The sequence below is a fragment of the Nothoprocta perdicaria genome, unplaced genomic scaffold, assembly GCF_003342845.1.
Source record: "Nothoprocta perdicaria isolate Ctin4 unplaced genomic scaffold, notPer1 scaffold_15, whole genome shotgun sequence".
In the NCBI taxonomy this organism is placed as follows: Eukaryota; Metazoa; Chordata; class Aves; order Tinamiformes; family Tinamidae; genus Nothoprocta; species Nothoprocta perdicaria.
The window spans coordinates 2,279,176-2,297,669 of record NW_020454649.1 but is presented as its reverse complement, the minus strand read 5'-3'; the positions used below and the strand labels follow the sequence as shown (position 1 = coordinate 2,297,669).

General features: G+C 46.5%; 1 protein-coding gene across 1 annotated transcript; it reads right to left on the bottom strand.

The window, feature by feature from the left end:
• Window positions 1–5,184: 5,184 nt before the first annotated feature.
• Window positions 5,185–16,814, bottom strand: TRAF6 (TNF receptor associated factor 6). Its single transcript, XM_026034680.1, has 6 exons — window positions 16,424–16,814; window positions 11,847–11,997; window positions 11,117–11,275; window positions 10,870–10,941; window positions 10,179–10,256; window positions 5,185–9,235 (listed from the first exon to the last, which is right to left on the bottom strand). Exons 1-6 carry the CDS (start codon window positions 16,717–16,719, stop codon window positions 8,354–8,356), a joined length of 1,638 nt encoding a protein of 545 aa, XP_025890465.1. The 5' UTR covers window positions 16,720–16,814; the 3' UTR covers window positions 5,185–8,353.
• Window positions 16,815–18,494: the final 1,680 nt, after the last annotated feature.

Here is an 18,494-nt window from a genome sequence, read left to right as displayed (position 1 = left end):
GGAAAGTCCTTGACCCTTTGTGTGTTGTCCAAATTTCCCATCTTCTGTGCACTGTATGTCCCACAAGTCACAAGCTAAGGATACTGCTGCGGAGCACAGGCAGCTGTTGTGGTATTCAGGGAGTTTCCCAGAGGGAAGTGTCCCTACTGTGGAGCGCTGGAAATTTGGCATATAAAGTCAGGCTGCTGCTTTCCCAACAGCGCTCAGGCTCCCTGGGAAGGCTGCACATTTTGCTCCTGGAGTGGGCGGAGTATGGATAGWATTTGGTCTTTCCCTGAGCAAGGAGGAGATGACTCGTCATCTTACTCATTTTTCAAACTGGCATAGATCTGGCAGCACAGCAGCAGCTTAAATGGGATTTTGTTACTTATCCAGCCATTGAGAGAGCACTTGCTGCCCCCTTGCTATCACAGCAGCTTGTGGCAGGGGCACGGAGCACTTAACTAAACCAACAAAAGCTTCAGAAGGTAAACGCAAGCTTTTAAAGGGGCTTAGCAGTTGGAGCAGCAAAGGAGCAGCCTGGTCCGCCTGATGCAGCACTCAAACGGTGTATGGCAACTACTGCTTTGCACCTGGGAACTGGCCGCCTTTCACTCATGTGCGACTGCACCTGAAGACACAGGGAGCTCAAGCACCTGTATGTGTTTTACTCCATCATTATTTCCACCTGGGAGAGTAAGTGTGTCTAATTGCTGTGTCAGGCTACGTGCCTTTATGCAAGTTAAATCCTTCCAGGAGCCGGGTTGTGCCAGAGGCACTTTGCCAGACCTAGTGAAAGCTGCTGCAGCACAGAGGCAAGTGCAGGTCAGGGTGTATTAGATTTCCTTCCTATAGAAGGAAATAGTGATTCCAGTGAAGAAACAGTGAGCTGGAAGTTCTCCCTACTGGTTCACAGTTGCTAGCTGTACAAGCCAGGATGCCTCTAGGCCACTAAGAGGGTGAGTGTGCACAGGGGATGCACCTGTGCACAAATCGGCATCCAAAGTAGCTGTTCACAGCCTGTGGCTTTGCAGAGATGTGAAGGGACCCTGAAAGCAGGTAAGTGTATTTTTTTTTTTTTTGTGCTGCACGGGGCACAACATATTGCTTTTACTTCAGAAAACTGGTTCTTAGTGGGGAAGGAGGGCCAAGGCCCACTGACGTGGACACAGCCACTTGCACAGCCTGCRGTGAAAGGCGGCGTGCAGGCAGACGGTGCCGCTTTCTGGGTCCATGCAGCTCTCCTCAGAGAGCTAGGTAGGGTCTGTCTGCAGACGCTCATATAGCCAGGTTTAACTAAATAGTGCAGCACTCTAGATGTAGCAAGTGGGTAATATTGATCATAGGCTCGTGTTGAGCCCTACGTTACTGCCCTCCCAAGGGCTCATAAGCAAGAGTTCCCCTAGGTATAATGATGCGCACTGTGAATGGGGAGACGTGAACCTGGGCAGTCTCTGGGTGTGCACTACAGCCATGAGAAGTCATCCTACCCCAGGACGGAATGCTACCGGCTGGCCCTGCAGCGAGCCCCTCATAGGCTTCTCTAGCATCTGAGCAGGCTACAGCCTTGCTGGAAGGGCAGCTTTTGGTTGCAGTAACTGCCTGTGAAAGCAGGTCCAGCAGGATGCTGCCATTGTATCTTACTTTTCCTTCAGATTCAAATAATAGCTACAAAACCCTGCAGATCTGTTAGAAAGCTGACTGAAAAATATCGCATTAAAAATGTGGATGGAGGATGTCAATTATTGAGGTCACTGGACAGCAGAGGGCTGTCTTATGAGAAAATTCTCCATTGCCCCTTTTTCGGAACGCGTCGTACAGCTGAATCTTAGGACTTGGAAGGGAAGTAAGGAACTGTTATGGTTAAAKGCGCTGTAAACCATCAATTTTCATATTTGAAGGTCAGTCAATAATAGATCATAGAAACAGTCATGGGTATTGCTAAAGGTTGAAGGTCATGCAAGAYGAGGAAAGATTTGTTCCAATGTCCTTTGCAAGCAGAAGTGCTTGTCTGTATACATTCATTACTGTGCCACTTGCCATCCTGCAGTGCTAAGCCATCCATCCGCAGGACCTGCAGATCTGCTGAGGGCTGGAGCCAAGGTAACTGTTGACAGAGAACTTTAAGGTGTCTTAAAACTAGGTATTGTAAGACCAGGTGTAAATAGTTCTGCAAAGAGACAGACATTMGGTAAGAATTTTAGTGCTAGAAACCATTAAGCCCACAAAAGGAGGGCATCCTGCTTGTAATGCGCATTTCCCAGGGAGTGTCTAATAGATCACAGAAAGTGTTTTGCTGGTGAGGAGCCTGCCTTACCATTTTAGAAGCTAGCACAGCTTTCTGGAAATACGATGTCGCTTTGCATTTTAGGAGTTAAGTTTAATGTCTTGATAAGAATCACTGACTGAGATGGATGCAAAGATGTTGTGCATTGAAGAAGTAACAGAGAAAGACGGCGAGTGTGTGAGTGGATGAGGTATTTTACCCCATACGTGTCTGTGTTCCYGCTTTCCTTGTAATGGGCTGTTTCAGAGGCATCATCCTCATGTTGCCTGCACCGGTGTGTTTTCAGGGAGCTACAGATCTTGTCCAGTGACTGTAATTAAGCTGCAAGACCTTTAACTGCATGCTTGCTCACACTGCTGCCTGAAATAGCCCTTGTCATCTCCAAAATCTCCCTTTTAATAAGATAGTCATCTTGATTTGACAAGTAAAATTCAGCCACATTGCACTAATTGTAGACCCTTCAGTGGCTTGACCCAAGCAGCCTAGTTAGGCTAGCAGTCACAGAGAGGAATATTTATGTGGAAGACGAGAAGAAAACAACTTGTCTTCACTCATGTGCATGGCCCATAACAGAATTGGCCTAAGTCTGCAGAAAACTGTCTTCAAAGATCAGGTGAGACAAGGTCATCTTGTTGCTTACGGTAGCATATTAAAAATGAAGTAGGTTGCTTAGAAATTGGTTTATCAGGAAAGTGCAAGAAAACTAAGACTGCGATTCTTGTACAGATCATTATGGGCTTCTTTTAGAAAGCTATCAATATGCTACTGATAAAGCACTACTCTCTCAGTGTTGACCTCCTGGTGCCTCAGACCTTTCCCTTCTCAACATGATGAGGGATGACAGAACACCCATGAGYGGCCTCCACCTTGGTTTTGCTCCAGGCTGGATCTCTGCGGGGCAGCTGAGCTAGGTCAGAAGGGCTGGTACCTCATTGAGGACTGACGAGGGATGTGGAGCTGGAGAGGAAGAAGAGGTGAGGAAGGCCATTCACAGGCAGCCGAGGGAGGCCTCAGCCAGGGCTGTGTGGCAGCCTGAGCAGTCACCAGTGCTACATTAGTGCCAGGACGGGCTGGAGCACCAGTTGAAAGGAAAAGATGGCTCATCAGCCAAGGGCTGAACTGAAGCCAATAGAGAAATGAAATTTTGTGTCTCYATCTCTGCCTCTCTCAGAGGCAGGAGTTTTAAATCCCTATTTGCCAACTGGAGAAGASAGCAGAAATAGCTTCAGATATGATGTGACATGACAAGCAGTGCCTCTATGCTTATATATCTATAACTTTAACAAGTGAGTGAGAAGTTTAACACAATCAGGAAGGAAGAAGACACAAGGGCTTCAGGTTCAGAAATGTAGTCCTGGGGTCCCTGAGGTTGCTCAGCGACTGTGGGCCTGGCCATTCCTCATGGTAGCTTCAGGCTGCAGGGGCCAAGCAGGGAGGCAGGGCTGAGTGGCGTGTCCTGCCTTGGGCTGGTCCCCCGCCCGCATAACCCTTTCCTCTGTGACCAGGGAGAGCAGGTTTGGGATGGATTTTTTTTTTTTTTCCCTCTCTAGTCTTCTCCTACAACATACAAGAGGCACAATTCATCAGCCAATTGACTCATTTCATCTCGACAGGCCTAGTTTTCCAAACTTAGTGTCTGGACCCTTACCCTCCTGCTTTATTAACATTACCCTCCTGCATTATTGCCTTTTTTCCCAGCCCCAGGTGAGAGGAGCATTTGCCCCCTTCACCTGAGCTTATGCAGCAAGGCTTGCTTTTCATGACTCTTGGGTCTTGGAACAGGGTAAATGCACATACGATCTGAGGATGCTGAACAAGAGCTGCATCCTGTACCAGGGAACGTCCAGCACTGAATTGCATAGGGAGCTTTCTTTTTCCAGAGGMACACCTTTAGTGCAGGACTATTGCTCTTCTGGGAACGAAGTCCCCGGTCACATCTCTTGCTGTTAACTGCCATTTATCCAAAAGAGAGTATCAGAAAATTCTGCTCCATTCTTGTTGTTTCACTACCAGATCCCCAGGTCTATTAGTATATAAGACCTATTTTCATGTATTTCTATTTATATAGACATGGACATACAAAGAGGTGATGACATGTACATTTTTAGAGCTGTATCATAAGCGACAGTGCTGTTACAAGAATGCTTACTGTATTATCAGTTACACTAGTTTTATTTTCTCCTGGCAATGAGACAGGAGAAAAAAAGCTAACAGTACCTGTTCAGAAACTACATCTTAAGTTTAAAAGTAAGCAAACACTGTATGATAGACAATCTCCTGCAGTATAAACCAGCCAACTCTCAAACCCACTTGAATGCAGAATTATAGCACCTTGGTTAATCTTTCTAAACAGTCCCTGAAACGAATAAAGATACAACTCACAATGCATAGTTTAATAAGTTTATTTTTCAAAATCCTGTCAGAGAGAGCTGTGCCTCAATTAAAAAATATATTAAACAATCTATTGATACTTCCCCGAGAACAAGAGCACTTCCATTCTGTTCAAATGCAATCAACATAAACTGTTAACAGTGATCTCAGAATATCAGTATCAGCRATCATTGTATTTGACCAGAAAAGCCATTCTAATTTTATTTCATTGGCAAGTTTTACCCCTTGATAGCAAACATGACCAGGCATCTCATGAGACCACCTAAAAAACAAGTCTATAAATCTTATGTATCTGAGCTCCAACATATCAGCATTTTAAGTAAAATAGTTTGCCCTGCCCTGCAGGGAGAGACATTTAGAGGCAAAATGAAAACACATTTACAATATATTAGGCTTGGAAAATTTGTGCCATAGCAGCTTTGCAAATACATATACTAAGAGTGTCTGACTTTACATAAGTTCAAGGCAATAGAAATTTGAAAGATAAAAGATGTCACTTCTGAAAGATAAAAGAAGTCACCTTCTGAAACCCCTTGAGATGCAGGAGCGCGGCAAAGCATCAACAGTTACAGAGCCAAAGCACGCCATTGTCCAGAGCCAAACAAGACACTGGTTCAATCCTCATACTGAGGGAAACTTATTCAGGCCCCCCCAAATCCACTCTGCATTTGCTTTAGAGACAGTTCTCAAGGCTGCATACCCTTCTGCTTCTATTCAAGTATTTCTTGTTATTATATCACAATTCACCAGATGATTTCTGATTTCTCTAAAAAGCAATGAGGTTTGAAGAAGGCGGGGGGGAGCTATTTTGGTGAAAGTATTTGTTCACATAGGAACAGATCCTTTCAGTTCCAGGCCTGAAGTTGGAAGCCAGGAGGACTACATGTGAGATGGCCAACAGCGAGACTCGCAAGTTCTTTCGTTAGCTGGAAATGATATTTTAAGAGTGCCCTGGAACCGCAGTTAAAACAGAGTAGTCTGAAAGGTGGGGGGAGAGAGCGAAAAGTCTAACAACAGAATGAATAAACACTTGCAATTTATCCAAACAGAACCATTTTAACTGATAATTCACAAATCATTTTTGTATAAAACTCACATTAGAGTAATTTGGCATCATTCAGAGTTTTTCCTGGTAATATTAAGATACAAACCCAGTAAAATAGCAGCAGTGACTAAAGCATTCATGTTACTGTGGTCAATACAGTTATTACACACGCAGTAGCTTTCTATGTGCTATTGGGTTGTGCGCAGCTGTACAATACGAAGCTGAATCACCTAACCCCCCCCGAAGCAGCCACCAAACTGAGCCTCCTCCAAGCGAGGGTCCAGCAGAACAACAGAGCGCCCCAATCACAAATGCAGCTTCTTGTACTTGAAGGTTCATGAGCAAAATTTTTCAAGAGGAAAGTATTGGCACTTAGTGGAGCTTGGTTATAAACCCCTAGGGGCAAACGAAGAGCGTTTGTGAGAGTATCTCTGAGGCTGAGAAAGAGCTGAGTCAGGTAGAAGCTCAAGCTACAAAACTTCTTCCTTCCTTTCGCCCGAGAAAACAAACAAAGCAAAAACCAGAGAACTACCATCCTGAAACAAAAGACTGGAGAACTAAGGTGCAGTGTCAAGAACTGCCTTCTGTGTTTACTAGACCTGGGCACAGTCATATACATTAGAAGCCCTTGGTTAAGAAAAGATTTAAATCCTAAGAATGCCATAACCAGAGACACTCTCAAACGACTGAGCTGATAGGTTGAGGCTATTCCATGTAGCAAACTACTTAAGACATTTTCAAAGACATGTGCTTTTAAAGCATTACTGTATTTTGAGTAATATGGCCTTCACCTGTCCTCCAAAGGCACAGAATTAGTCTAAATAAAGCTGGCTAAACACACCAGTGAGACTGCCTGCATTTACCATTAGCCAAGAAGCTCAGCTTTCAGCAGCTGCAATACTCCACTGAATATAATACCTTCAGTTAATAGGCTCCATCTGCAAAACAAACTTTAGTCAGCAGGATATGATGAAAAAAGTATTCTGCATCCTAGAATTTTTGATCTCAGGCAGGTGAGCAGAGAACCCCCGACATCAATACACCATAGGGCTCTTCAGTGGTCTGTGTACATACGCAGTATGCACTTCCTGACTGACGATGCTCTCCGGATTGCTTATGTGTGACTAAGTACCAGTATCTTTTCCGCTGCCAAGTCCTAAGTCTTTCACTAGTTGATTGACTACTTTGGAGAAATGATGTAGAACATTTGTGTAGAACACAGGGCTGCGGTCCCCTGCCTGTGCCTGTGTGCTTAGGTTCTGGTGTGAACCATTCTTSCCTCCCCCTCTCCCTTTTTAAAAGCAGAATTCAGAACTTTTAGCTAGCACCACAATAATTTGGAAACTTATGTTAGCACCAGGGAACTCAAACTACTGAGCTTTGACTGGTCAAAGGAAATTTATATAGCATGTAAATATGCAATATAGAAAACAGTAGCATAGGCAATCTTAGGAAGCTCTTAATTCTTTAAACAGCAAGCCTAGTGCTTGGTAACCAGGCCAGTATGGACACCAGAGCTTTCTTCTGCAGAGCAAAGAGCGTTGCCCTCCTTCCCTCACACTAACTGGAAGCCTTTGCTTCCCCTCGGGAACATGGAAGGTGGCCCAGCTCCTGTTATTGAGTGGCACAGAGACGCCCTGGCTCGCAGCTGGCCACTAAGAAGGAACAGGAGACCTCTGTGCAGCCCCAGACACCGTGGGATCACCTGAACAAGTGCAATATTAGGCCACAACTTAAACCCTGGTGAAGATTTAGGATTGACCAACGGCACAAAAAAAMCAGGATTATCTTATCCAGGGAGTACATGGCATTACTTTGGTGGTGCAGCCACTCATAACCTCAATAATGTCCCGCCGCAGGGAGGAGGTCCTACCAGTAGAGCAGCGTCCTGTTCCAAGGCTCTGCGGCCCCTCCAGCCCCGCTGCCTGGCACAGCCGGCCTGCAGCACGTGAAGACGGCTCGAACGGCAGCCTCCCGCMCGCCGTCACCACGGCTCTGCCACAAATGCCAGCGGCAGCTCTACAGCAACATGCAGCTCCCTGAGGCTACCTCGGCAGGAGGGCAGGGTCACAGCACGTCGGCAAAGCCTTCCCCTGATCGCAGCTTTCACGAGATGCACGGCCAAGTCTGAACTCCTGACGAGTCAGTATGGAAACCATCTCAACCCCATGGCAAATTTTCCCTGAGATCAGTAAAACAACCCCCCCAAATCCTCAGCATTATTAATTTAAATATCTCCCTGCTAGAGGATAGGAACATCTACTGCAAGGCACTGAGGCACAAAGGTTTACAGATCTTTTCTGATGCGACTGTCTCAGCAAGCAGAGCTGTCCAGGTATTACGTAGGGTTAACCTTTGTGTACTGACAGCACTTCACTTTGTTAGCTTGCCACCCACCGTAGGTGTGAACATTACAGAAAATGGTAAGTAATCTTTAAGCATTTGACTGGAGAATAAAACAGGAACTTGTACAGGAGACATCAGGTTCTGTTCAGGTGAACATCAACCACATCAGCCTGCAGACATGACAGCAATTCACACACTGAGTCTTAAGATCTTGGCACACCGAGTCTCCAGAAACGAGGAAGGCCGCTTGTAATCGGTGCCGGAACGTGCCGAGCGGCTCCCTGCCTTTGCGGAAGGCTCTAAGGTTAGACAGCCGCATCAGCACTGCGAGCTTGAAACCCCTCTCTGCGGAGACTGTTCAAGTCCAGCCGCGTTAGGACCTCGCAGCGCACCAGGAGGGTGTCATCCTTTACAAAGGTCCTCTGCTTCAGGGTTTGCAGGTGCATGAAAGTCACGTAACCAAAACCTTTTGGATTGCGGTGAATCGTAGGTCTCTGGAAGGCCAGCAGCTCCGGCTTGGCTTCCATCACTTCTTCATGATTCTGCCTGTCGGGTCCTTCTGACTGATCCAAAATAGAAAGTCGTATCGTGCCTTGGAAAGGCCAAGGTAGGTGGCTGTCATACTCTCCTTGCATCGTGTGCACAAACAGAGATATGAAGTTAGCACAGCGCTGAGCGCTYGGTAACTGGATGTGGAGGCGCAAGCACAGCTTGTAGCCAGGCTTCCCAGTATAGAAGCCAGGACTGTGCATCACAACAGGTCGCTCTTCTTCCTGGGCTTTCTGAAGTCCACTGAAGTTCTCAATCTTCCAGATATAGATGCCGTTGCACTGCTGCGCCTCCATTTCGGTGATCTTCCCCTCCAGAGTTCGGATGGTGCGTTTGAGCTCCGCCACGTGACCGTTCTGAGTCTCCATCTTAGCGATCAGCTCTCTGATTTGGTGATCCTGCCTCACCAGGCGCCCTTCCAGCTGCTGAATAGTTTCCTTGAAGGTTTCCACGTCTGGATTGCAATCGTACGGGGCGTGCGGAACGTGGGAGAAGAGGGTCGGCTCAAAGGGCAGGCCATTGATGAAGGGGACAGGATTCGCAGCCGTAACACTCATATTTTGAAAGCTCTGAGCCATCATTCTCATGTGAACCTGAGTGAACTCCTGCATGTGTCGTGCCTGTTCGTTCCTCTGCATCTGGGATTTAACATGAGCCACAGCATTAGGAGCATCAGGAATTGATCTGTGATCACAAGTTTGAATTGGTCGTGAGGAAAGTTAACCTGCTATTTGCTTCTCGCTTCCCTTTTGGCGGAGCAAAGAGGATCAATGTCAATCAAGGACAGCAGTATGACAGAGAAGCATCTTACCACGGCAAGAAACCAACTCACCAAAGGAAACAAATAGCGAAATGGAAGAGCTACAAGTTACAACAGGCAACTATTTCTCAGTACGGGGGAACAGCAGAGGAAAAAAGAATTAGGAATGTCCCCATGCTAAACAAATACGTGCTGTCTTTCAGTGCTCTGACCCAACTTGGCATCCTCTTCGCTGAGCTGCTGCAGCGACTTCTGGATCCCAAGTGCAGTAAGAGGTAAGGGAGCTCCAAAGAAAATCCCCCCACAACCTTTCCCCAACGACTGCCAGGAGAAACACGCTAAGTCAGTGGGCTCTTCACTCACACTCAGAGACCACTGAGGTTTCATTCAGTGCCCACTGAGGGTCTTTGGCCACAATGAGAAACAATAMAAACTTCTGGAAAGGGAGTAAAAGGGCAGAACAAACACCAAGACRACAACCCACCAAAGACATAAAATTAATTGGCCACAGAGACAGATGTTAAATTTGTGTGGCACTTTCATAAAGGCCTGTAGTAAGTCAAGAGTAACTATCCATAAAATAAAATAATAAAAAAAGGTTTTCTTTTGTGAGTTTACATTTCTGTATTTCTGCATTAATACCATTTGCCTAATAATCCACAAAATCTAAAACYACGAAAAGTCTACATCGATCTAACTGTAGCCTCACAACTCCTAACAGCACCCAAAACTGCTCTACAATCTCTGAACAGCAGAAATAAAGAAAAAAAAGGTGACAAAAATGCAAAACATGGGCCTAAATGTGTGAGAAAGGCACTCACCTTCTCTGGGCAGCCAAACGCACTGTAGAAGCAGGGCACGGGTGCCGTGGGACAGTCGTTGGCATAGTGGTTGGGCATCTGCAAGARACGAGAGGCTGTGTCACCGGGCGAATGGAGAAACAAGCCACACGACAAACAAGCGCGCGCCCTGCTCAGAGCCAGGGCTGCACGGCTGAAAGCGGCATTTGTGTGGGGCTGCGCGTTCCTCTCTCCTTCCGAGCGCGCGCCCCGCTCCTTCCTAGCGCGCGCCCCGCTCCTTCCTAGCGCGCGCCGCCTTTAGACGCACGCGCGCTGCGCGCGCCCCTCTCCTTCCTAGCGCACCGCCTTAAGAAGCGCGCGCGCCCCTCTCCTCGCACCCCTCTCCTTCCTAGCGCGCCCCGCCTTAAGACGCGCGTGCGCTGCGCGCGCTCCTCTCCTTCCTAGCGCGCCCCGCCTTAAGACGCGCGCGCGCTGCCCGCGCCCCTCTCCTTCCTAGCGCGCGCCACCTTAACAGGCGCGCGCGCTGCGCCCGCCAGTCCCTAGCGCGCGCCGCCTTTAGACGTGCGCACGCTGCGCGCGCCCCTCTCTTTCCTAGCGCGCGGCCCTTTAGACGCGCCTGCCCTCTCTGTGCTCTGTGTAGCGTGCATGCCCCTGTTAGCAGGGGTTGCCCCTGCCCAGCGCTCGCTTGCGCCGCACCCAGCCCCTCTCTTACCTGCTCCCTGATGAGCACTGTGTTGCAGTATTCACAGAAAACATTGGCCAGTGGACACGTTTGGTCATGCAGCTTCATGATGGCAGAGAGGCAAAAAAACACAAGGAAAGGCAGAGTTACCCTTGCTGGCAAAGGTGATCCCCCTATCCTTCCCAGCCCAATCAGTGTGCCATTTCCCCTGCTGCATAACTGCTTCCCATTGTTGTCTTTGCTGTGTTTTCCAGCAGCCAGAGCCTTGCCTCGGTACCTCCTTATCCTCGTAAGCGAGGGACGTGGCGCAGTTGGGACAGCAGACCTGACGCCTCGGACACTCCTGTGTCATGTGCTCTTTGATGTGGTTCTTCTGGAAGGAGCCTTGGCACTGCGGGCACTCCATGGTGGCGAAGTCGCACTGCAGCTGGTGCTCCTGAGCAGGGCAGAGGAGGGTTTGACGCTGCTCAGGGGTGCAGCCTCCCTACTATGCATGCACCCCAGAACAGCCTGGGCTGGGACTGCCAGCGCCTGCATCCCTGCGGGGACTTGGCTGGGACAGCCACTCACAGGCACCCTGCTAAGGTGGCACCTTCCCCACGCCGAGCGCTCGCAGGGCCCTCTAGCACACTGAGCTGCACCCCTAGCGCTACAGCAGTGTATTTTTTTTTTCAAAACCATCAACTATTTCCATACCATCTCCCTGACTGCTGTGACTACRCTGACTACTCCCTGACTACGCTGACTTCAGGCAACTTGCATGCTGATGAAGTCCACTGAAAAGCTAGCAGGTATTATGCTGAAGGCCAAGCGGGGAGACCATTTTTTGTGCGCTATGTTGTTCACTTAGCAGTGACCTAACTACAGTTTCACTAATGAAGAATACTTTGGCTTGAATGAACAATATGCTGAATGTGCATAAACAGCTACCAGGGACGACCACCTATACCAAGTAAATTTGAATGTTTTCTTTCCCAAAGTTCCATATTTTCAAAACTCATTCTCACCTCTAAATGCCTCAATTCCATCTTCATACAGCAGCCCTTGTTGGGACACTTCACCATTAATGAAAGGATTTCTCGTTTAGCAAAGTTGTCAGGAAAAAGCTGATTCTCAAGCAGAATTTCATTGTCTACTGGACATTTGTGACCAGCATCCCTACAACACAGAAAAGAGAAAGATGGACACAAGGGAAAAGAGATTCCAATTTTCCTGTACTGTACAAAGGAAATCAAATAAACTGCCAAGACACAAGTTCCACTTGGGGTGGCACTATAGCGACTGCAGCATTTTTCCAGTGCAGTAGTTTCTAGCTAGGCAAATGTCCTGCTGGATGCTCTGCCAATAAACCAGAGGAGGATATAGACAGGCTGAGGGTCCCACTTGTGTAAACACTTCACACAGCTCTAACATCAACTGCAAACTGTTAGTTATACATCCTTGGACCTTTCCTCCTTTCTGATGCACTTCAAAAATGTGCTGCTTTCTTGCAACGGCCAAGCTGCTCCTGAGTTGGTCCCCACAGCCACCTCTTTCTGCATCACATCCATGTTCCAACTAATGGCACTGCCTACGGGAGCAGGTGCAGTATCTCCTGCCATCTCTGCAGCGAGCGGCCGCAGGGGTAAACGCAGCAGTGAACAGGGCTGGGGCTGAGGGGACGCGCAGGCGCACGGGGCTCGCCCGGGCCACCACCCTGTGCGGCTCCTTGTCGCGCCTGGCGGCCTGCACGTGAACTCGGGAGTCACCAAGAGCACAGGCAACGATGGCCTCCTGCCCTGCAAGCTTCCTTAAAAGAAAAGACACCCCACATTAGCTAATTTCTGTGAGCAATGAATCAACACAACCCAATAATACAGTTAAGGTGCACAAGGGCTCAAAGTCTGAGCTTCACTAGTAATGGAAAATAGCAATAATATGGAAAAATGCATGGGGTGGAAAATAAGATCAAGAGCATTTCTGGCAAATAGATCAAATGCAAGGTCGTTGCTTCTGCTTGCAAGGGTGAAGAGAAGGCAGAAGCTGGTGGGCTGCAGAGGACAGGAGGGAATTTGTGATCTCTGTGGGATAAGGAAAGAGCTGGTCAGCAACTACTTTGTCAGCAAGAGGAAGTGGGGAAAGCATAAGATGTCTCCAAAGAGACAAGGAGCTTCCTTCCCAGGCTTCTGCACTCAAGAGCTCCTCCACCACAAGCCCAGGAGCCRCTCCCCACAGACACGGAACGAAGCAGCGGCTCCGCTCCGCCACCGCCACTCCAGCACCTGCCCCCAAGGCACAGCAAACTACAGGCGACCAGACTCAGGGCATTCTGTACCGAACAAGATCCGAGCTTAAAAAGCTCCTTTGGTAATTGACAGCTTTTCAAAGAGGGGGAAGGAGGAAAAAAAAAAAAAACAAAAACAAAAACAAAAAAACCCAAAAGGCAAAAGGCAACCCCCTGCCTGACCCCTAGCTGCAGGCACTGCAGCTTCCCCTGCTTGGCTTGGGCAATTGGACAATCACGGCCATCGTTCCCAGGCTACACTAGGGCTGAACAGCTACTCAGCAATTCCTTGTCCACCTGTTGACAGCTACATTCCTCTGTCCTAGTGGTGAGGTGGGGAAGAAAAGCAGACAACTTTTGTCTTGATCAAAAAAAACAGGTTGTGAGAATCTCTTAATAAACAAATAATATTTAATGAAAAAAGTCATTCTCTGTTCTCATTTTATTTCAGCACAAGCTTCTCCATGACATCAATTAATACTGTACTATGTAAAGACACTACATCTCCCAAATCAACTGTCCTGCCCAATTAAGCATCCAGCCGAGCCCTTGCACTTAGAGCGGTCTGATGCTTGAAGTGCTCTGCTCTTCTCTCACATGCATCTCTCAAACTGATTTCAGGTGAGACTGAGGCAATATATTGGCTATTAAAGATCTGAGACATCTATCTACAGTCTCCAAGATGAAGAAAAAAATGCCACCTGGTTCAGTATTCACTGAAATCCTTAATAATGTCCATAGAGAGAAGTGAAGTAAAAAGAGGAAAGGGTGTAACCCAAGCAGGAACTTCTGGTTACTAGCACTGATTATGGACCTGCAGGCTCTCCACTCATTGAAAAGGGAAGGGAAACCTTTTCCCATGCCTGGGGTTTAAGGAGGAAGTTTTTCTACCTGCTACAAGATACGTTACCTTCTGCACACAAACTTCCCGGGGCTCCTTGCTAGGTACTGTGGTAAATTCCAACTCACAAGCGTAACTTTGCAGCACGTTGTCAGAAGCAGAAGAAAGAGGGGACAGCATCACCTCAGTATGAAGGTTTTGGAAGGCTGCAAACAAGGGCCCCTTTGGGGGTAGCCTTTAGTTCCCTTATTCTCCCTATGCCTTTTAAAGCTAGGTTGTCTTTGAAGTGACTGGTAACTAGACATTTCTAATGCTGAGCAGAGTTGAGCATTAATTTACCTTCAGGATTTGTAGACATCACACTCATGGGAAGAATCGAGTTTAAGAAGAAGACAGAAGTTGCTCTTGCCAAGAAATGCTGCAAGTTCAGAAGTAATGAGGRGCTTGCAAATTTAATGGCCTTCATTAATACAAAAACTTACTTTGGAGCTTACGAGCACATAATATTCTGTCCAATAGTCCCTTGAAAGAATTGAGGCTGGAATATGCAGAACAAAAGCTAAAAAAGTAAAGTCTTAGTTTTAGCTGCTTGTGCATTAGCAGTTGGGTATGCACTCAGAGCTGACTTTAGGTTCTTATATACGTGCACACCCCCAACACAGGTTYACTATCGCTTGGCTAAACCCTATATTCTCACTGAGATGACCTGCAATTCCTTAGGTACACTAAGCTCTGCACTTGGGCAAAGTCTGGCTTGCCACAGGCGCAGCAGTGTCCTGAATGAGGTGGGGAAAGGTGCCCTCACAGCACAGCTAGCCGAGCACTGAGCACACCGCAGCTTCCCCAGCTGGTCCAGGAGATGGGCGCTTTTGCACACTYGAAACATTCTGTGTTTTCTGGATAACCAACCTGTACCCTTTTTCTCAAAAATATCTATTAAATTAATGTCAAAAAGAACTGTGCTTGCAAACAAATGCAGTAAGGTTTAGCATTTCCTGGAAAGTTACCCACCCTTTTGCTATCGCAAGCAGGGAACGTAAAATTAAGTTCATGTTTCTGTGCTCAGCTCTAACGCTTTCCTTCTTGGAAGGCCAGAAAGAAACACCATCAGCATCAGATAGAACAATGACAGCAGCTACAAAGAAGCCCATGAACACACAAAATACTTCATTCRGAAAACACATTTGCTGGCATACAAGTAATTTATGTATGCTGCAAATGCYGACCTGTGGGTAAATGAAACTGAAAAGAACTACAGATGAATGAAAACCCAATGAAGAAAGCACTGCCCATTCTGCATGCTAGAAAAGTAGTGCCTGGGAAAAAGTAGTGCCTGTGAAGAAGAGCGTTATAAGGTAGTGCTGAAAACAATTTCATCATCTTATGCACAAAGGTGTGAATTAGGCAGTTACCTAATTCTAGCGTGTTCAGATCTAAATATGCACCTTCAGAGATCTAACAACTGCAATGATCGTATATGTACAGCACAGGAGAGGAATTTAAGAAAAAGAAAAACAAACCAATTTCTACTACTGTAGCATTTGAGCTAAGGGGGTAACTATTTAAAAAATATCTATACATATATATACATATATATGTATATATGGTTTCTGCTGAGGAGTAAAGCCCTAGAGCACAAGCCTAACCTGCTGCTGCATTCCAGTCCTTGCTGACAGGAGGGAGATGACGATGACTGTACCACACTGCAGGTGTGAGGGGAGCACATTCCACCTGCCACTGAACCTCCCTCACTTTCAAACCACTCATTCTTTCCAGCTCCGACTCTTGGCTTCCACATCTCATTTCCCACTGCCCTACTTACCACCTAGGTAGCTTTTAAGCAAAGCTACTTCCTTTCCTTCAAAGCAGACAACTGCTAAAGGAGAAGAGAAAACAGGAAATGCTGCTTCTGCACCAAGAAGCTTTAAGGTCATTTTTCAAAAGGGGCTTGTATAATCCTGGGTTGAAGATGGAATTCATTTGGAGAATTTGACTACACGCTTTTTTTGTTTGTTTGTTTTTAATTTAATGCTTTCTTAGTCAAAATTTTTTACTCACAACCTGGGTCATAACCTTTTTTACTCACAACCTGCCTATAAAGGGCAAAAATCTACTGTACTTGCAAGTTGCACAGTGTAGAGTGTTTGYTTTTTAGGATCTTTACAGGAAGATTCCACCATACATCATCACCAAGGATTCTTTAGTGGATTTGCCTTTAATSCATTACATAAAGCAGCTTATTTCTTCTAAAACAAATTTTTAAGAAAGAGGACTAACATTCTTATTTTCAGGCAGACACTTGGCCAAATTAAGTCTAGCAGAGAGACAGCTATTCCTGCTTTATTAAAGCTCACAATATTTTGGCTATATGTGGTATTTATTAGACAGCATCTTTATTGAATTATACCTGCCTCCAAGCTGTCCTTACTTTGGCAAGTGATTTTTTCCTTAAAAAAGCAAATCCACMTATTTTCCTTTACCTGATCGATTTGATGATGCAGCCTTTGCAAAAGCGGTGTCCACACGGTGTCTGCACTGCTTCCCGAAGAGCCATCAAACAGATGGGGCACTCGTATTTGCTTTCCAAGGGCGGATCAAACTCCACATCATACCCTTGCGTTTCCTCCGTGAAAGAGCTCGGAGGGTTCCCRGCCCCACTGCCCACGCTGACGCTGTCCTCCTTGGCGCCGGCGCTGCAGGCACTGGCCATGGCTGCACAGCAGCCGCTCTCCCCGTCCTGGGCTCCACAGCTGCTCTCGCTGTATAGCAGGCTCATAGCGAACCGAGGGCCACCGTGAAACGCCCTGCAAAATGACAAGAGGCATTCATTCAAATATTCCAAGACTCTACTTTGCAACAAGACCAAGTAATTTCTACTTCTGAGCAGAAGCAGCACCTGCTGCAGAGTTGGATCTGCACAAGATCACTGGTTTTGTTTCACCCCGATTTCTGTTATGTATCTTTTTACCTATCTTGTGCAACACAGGATACAACATCGCAGTCTGCCAGCTCGGCTCAAGCAGAAACACACACACACACACACACACACCTTTTCGCTATCTACTTCATCAGACTACCTGATTTCTGTGAATTGAGGAATAATGTCTTTCCTGGCTCTATTTACTGAAAATACCTCTTCCTCCTTTCCATATTATTTACTTCTAAAACATTCAAACGAAGTTTTGCATGACAAAACATTACRTACATTCCTTGCAATGAACAAATGTCATTCAACATCTTTTGCACAGAGGAATCTGGGTATAGGTTTCCAGTTATTCGATAACACCAGTTTAGGTGCAAGCCTCCAAACAGCATGAGAGTCCACCCAGCCAAAGCAGGCAGATGCTGTGCTGTAACTGCAATTCAAACATGATACTGCTGTAATTGTCAATAGGACTTTCAATTGTGTCAGAGAAAAAGGTAGTATTTCCACAGCTCAGAAAGCTGACCATGAATTAATAGTTTTCAAACAATTTCCTTGCTCTCCCATCTTTCTTTTGGCTTAGCTGGGAGGGAGGATGGGGGACAGGACTAAGAACAAATCACCCAAGYCACACTTTCCTGGAGAGGAGGGAATAGCACAGCAAAGTCAAAGTTTTAGAATACTGTCTAAAAAGGTGGTTGAACTCACATCAGTGAAATGATAAATGCTGGTATTCCCAAACTAATGCTTCTACATAGAACAAATGAGCAGTAAAGAAAAGTTTAAACAACAATTATGTCATAATGGTAAATAAACACTTCCTAGCCGAGTCCTTGTGTGGTCAGTTTTCTGTAAATGACACTGGGGTAAGTGGAAACTGTGCAGAGGCACAGCGTGAGTACTGCAAGTCACAGAGGGTTAGGAAGTTGGGAACAAAAAAGTAGGTGTCCATCAAGCTCAGATCTGATCTGTTCTGTTGCACAGATGGGGAAAAACTAGGATTAATCACTAATTGCAATGTTGGGGTTGCTGTGTGAAGCTGGGAGCAAGGGGCGCAGGGCTGAAGGGTTACAGCAGCCACAGCTTTCACTTCAGGGAACTTTCTCTTCCTTCACCAGGATTCTAATGTAGCAAGACATTTTGACAAAACATTCACCAATGACAGGAGAGGTAATAGCATCTGACATCTCCCTGCATCCATCCATCCACCCCGCTGTTGCATCCACCCCCCTGCACCCAGTGCTGGTGAAGCTGCACCTCAAATTCTGCGTTCAGTTTTGGGCCCCTCACTACAAGAAAGTAGAAGCCAGGCAACCTGGCTTCTTTCACAGAGGAATCATTCCAGAGCAGAGCTGTCCGGCTCTTCACTTCTGTGCCTTTCCTCTGCCCCCTCAAACATTATCCCTGCACATTATCTAGCACAGCATGAACTATGAACTTAGTGTCATGGAACTAAGCAGCCCCTAAAATTACTTAGAATGAGAAGACAGAGATCAAAAAGCAGAAATATTTAGAAACACGCTCTATGAAAAAAAAAGATGTTTCGAGATTGACATAGGTAGGTCTTTTCTGGAGAAAAAAAAAAAAAAGAAACTGCTTCCCTGATTAAACTGGGCTTTTTTTTTTTT